We start from the raw sequence: 3,785 nt of genomic DNA on the forward strand, positions 1-3,785 counted from the left end.
AAAAAAAAAAAAAAAAACAAAACTGAAAGATCAGCTGCTTGGGGGAAGGAAGAAAACTTTTTACTACATATTCTTTGTCCAACTTCAATTATATACTGCTTATTTAAACACGGATGAGTTTCCAGGCCTGATCACAGTCAGTAGGAGTTATTACTAAGGGAACACAGAAACTCCTTATTGCTCCGGGGAAGAAGAGGGCAAGTTCTGTGGCATCACAGCTCAAAGCAACCTCCAGCTCTTGGGCTTAGGTGATTCTTGTGCCTCAGCCTCCAGAGTAGCTGTGACTACAGGCGCCCGCCACAATGCCTGGCTATTTTTTTGTTGTTGCATTTGGCCAGGGCCAGGTTTAAACCCGCCACCCTCAGTATATGGGGCCAGCACCCTACTCACTGAGCCATAGGTACTGCCCCAAGTTCTGGTTTCTAGGGTGGCACAAACAACTATAGGTACAAAGAGCCCACACCAGCTGTGTTGAGCAGAGAGACGCCATTCCAACTATTGCCCAACCCAATCCTCACCTTGCTCTCCTCCTCAGCTAGCCTCTCAAACATGTTGGCATACAGCTTTTTCTCCCGGGCAAGCTGCTTGCGGATCCGCTGCTGACACACTGCCAGCTGGGCTTTGGCAGCTTTGTTGCTGGGGTAGAGCTGCAGGACCTTCTGGAAGTCAGCCCTTGCCAGGTCATAGTCATTCACAGCCAGGTGGGCCTCTCCACGGCGGAAAAGGCCCTTTTCGTTGTTGCTGTCCAGTTCCAATGCCTAAGAGAGGAGGCAACACAGTGAGGGCTCAGGTCTTGCAGCTCATCTAGCTAAAGCTGACATCTAAAGGCAACCCACAGCAGGATGAAGAGGAACAGAAATGGCTGGCTCCAACCCAGAAAGAACAAGGTCTAGGGCATTAAATGGAAGGACCAAAGTCTACACAGGAACCTCATTTAGTCCAAAAAGTAGAGAGGGCAGACAGCAGGTCTCTGGATGAAAGAAAAGAACCTCTGGCATTTCTGTTCTCTTTAGAATAAAGCAGGCAGGTGAGAGAGAGAAGCTAACAACCAGAGTAAAGGGGGAAAAAAGTAGTTCTTCCCACTCAGTGCTTCCTTCTATTTCTGTGCCAACTGCCTTCTATTACCCAAGCCAAGGTGCTTGCTACTTCATATCTGGGCCCATAATCTTGGCTCTGACCCTCCACCCACTTCCTACCCTAGTCACTGAGGCTGTTTCAGGCATGCTGGCAACTCACCCAGTTCTGTCAGGGAATGGTGCCTCCATGCCTTCTATAAGGGCCTCACCTTGTTACAGCTTTCAATGGCAGCCGAGAAGGCCTGCAGCTTCAAATGACACATGGCCAGGTTGAGGTGGGAGGCCAGCCGGAGGGCTTGTGCCTTCTGTGCTTTCTCACCAGAAAAACCTAACTCGTATTCCAACCAGGACACAATCTTCTTGTACTGTAGTACAGCTTGCTTGTACTTGCCATCCTAGAACGGGAGGGACACTCAGGTACTTAATACAGGTTCAGTTTCAACAGGAGATCCTATCCTACAGCCCTATAGTCATCTATAGGTCCCAGATTCCAGCCTCCATGGCCCTTACTAGATGAAGACTGCAGGTGCCAACCTGTCCACTTCCTGGCAGATGATCATCTCAGTCATCAGAGGGAAGGTCGGCTCAGAGCAGCCCTCCCTGGGAGTGTCTGTGTCCTGAAGATAATGACTGTTGGCTCACCTTGAAGTACACAGTGCCCCGCTCTTTGACTATGGTGCTCTGTTCCAGCTTCTCCTCTGAACTCATTTCCCAAGACTCCTTGGCCTGCCACATCACAGGGGAGAAACAAAGTTGTCAGCTACCTGCCAGAGCCATCTACATATCTACATATAAGGTAGACTCAAACTTCAAGATAGGGAAGACTTTGAACAAACTCACCTTCTCAAAATTCTTGAGGTGTACTTTGTATTTCAGCTCAGCAAATGGTGGGATGTGGAAATTTTCATTTCCAACACTGCCAAAAGCATAGCTATAGGGTGGAAAAAACTTTGGGTCATCTCAGTAGCCCTTAACCTGTTCCTGGCCCAAAAGGCTTCCTGTCCACTTCCTGGAAAGTACTTCGCTCCCTTGAGACTCTGTTCAAATGTTTCCTGTCTGGCAAAAATTTCCCTGACCTCTTCATACAAGAAGGTGGTCCCTCAGCATCTTCTATGTCCTTCCAGTAAATTCATAACTATGCAATTACTAATTTAAATAGCACTTCACTGAATAATAAACTAGCTATAGAAGATAGGAACAAGGTTCTATTAGCTTTTGAACCCTTAGGAATTTTTACTGGTGTGTCTGGCACATAAATGACAGCAATGACTGAATGAATTATGGGAGATACAAATCTTGATATTGGCAGAGAATGAAATCTGTAGCAACTATGACTGTAAAGATGAAGCTTTGGTCCAAGGAGATATAGACAATTGTGGCCACCCTTCTAAATACATTGAAGAGACCATAATGGCCTGTATTTGGTATGCATAGTTTCAGTGACCACATGAAGGGGAAAGGATACAACTCACTGTGGACATACAGATCTCTGAACTTGGTTTGCCTGCCTGCTCTACAAAGTGCCCAGCCCTCACCTGGGCTTGAGGTACAGAATGGAATGTTCTCCTTTCTCCATGCGCTGAATGGCCCTCTCCAGCCCACAAGGCAGATCCAGACTCTCCCCCTCGCCGACCTCAAAGCTGAACTCCCGCTGGTCAAAGAGCTGGTCCTTGTAGTACCCTTCCAGTGCAACTGGCATGAAAGACAGGCAAGGTACCCAGGGCATGAGGAAGAATGCCATCAGTCTCCCTACATCACCCCCATCACTTCTTGCTCCTAAAATACCCTTGTCTTATTCTTAGGCCTGGAGAGATGTAAAACAGGACATGGCCCAACCCTTCATTTTATGGATGAGAAAATAGCCTCAGAGAAGGGAAGTGACTTGCCCAAAGCCACTGAGGGCCTACATATCAGAATGAGGACAAATTCCCAGGCTATACTGTCTCACCCTCCACAATAGCACCCTCGTTGGGCCTGGCATAGCCTTCACCCCGAGTCTGTATTCTGCGGATGATTCCACCATCTTCATCTTCCGTCAGGTCTTCTCCCTTGAATTCAAACAACTCCACCTGTGGGACAAGAGGTAAAGTGACACAATTTCTTCCCATACTAACTCAGCAACAGTGAAATACCACCTCTTGTCCAGAGTGTCCTTAGTAACTGCCAGACCAGATCTGAGTACAAGGGCAGTCACATGAGGAGTCAGGGTAACACTTCTGCTAAGGTCTTAGCTGTGTTAGTCCCAACTTCAGTAGAGGCGGGCAGGTCATGCAGATTTTAGTTAACCTCAGGAAAGCTATCTATTTGCTACCTGTGCCACTTAATAAGGACTTGTTCCAAATAATCCTCATTCAGACCACTTTAGGAACCCAATCTGATAGGTTTTAGAAATGACTGCCATCTCCAATCATCTTCTGAACATTCTTCAAATGTCCACCGATGGGCTTAATCATCTCAGACTAATATCATCAAGTTCTACCTCCCCATTGAAGCCTCTCCCCACCTCCTGACCCATGGGGGAGGTTATCTCCCCCATTTTTCATCTCTAGAGCTCCCATATTCTGTACTGTTATTTCTTTTTTTTTTGAGACGGAGCCTCAAGCTATCCCCCTGGGTAGAGTGCCATGGCATCACGCTCACAGCAACCTCCAACTCCTGGGCTCAAGCCATTCTCTTGCTTCAGTCTCCCAAGTAGCTGGGACTATAGGC

At 47.5% G+C, this 3,785-nt stretch overlaps 1 protein-coding gene across 1 annotated transcript in view; it reads right to left on the reverse strand.

Annotated features, from left to right (window-relative positions):
- Positions 1-3,785, reverse strand: part of FKBP4 (FK506 binding protein 4) — a 10,114-nt gene that overhangs the window by 2,477 nt on the left and 3,852 nt on the right. Inside the window, exons 4-9 of the mRNA XM_003796438.3 lie at positions 3,025-3,145; positions 2,612-2,768; positions 1,917-2,007; positions 1,719-1,802; positions 1,286-1,471; positions 519-758 (exon numbers count right to left, since the gene is read on the reverse strand). Of these exons, the coding sequence (XP_003796486.1) occupies positions 519-758; positions 1,286-1,471; positions 1,719-1,802; positions 1,917-2,007; positions 2,612-2,768; positions 3,025-3,145 (879 nt within the window). The remainder of the gene's footprint in view (positions 1-518; positions 759-1,285; positions 1,472-1,718; positions 1,803-1,916; positions 2,008-2,611; positions 2,769-3,024; positions 3,146-3,785) is intronic.

This window comes from Otolemur garnettii, unplaced genomic scaffold, assembly GCF_000181295.1.
Source record: "Otolemur garnettii isolate 467f Iridium unplaced genomic scaffold, OtoGar3 scaffold00104, whole genome shotgun sequence".
Lineage (NCBI taxonomy): Eukaryota > Metazoa > Chordata > Mammalia > Primates > Galagidae > Otolemur > Otolemur garnettii.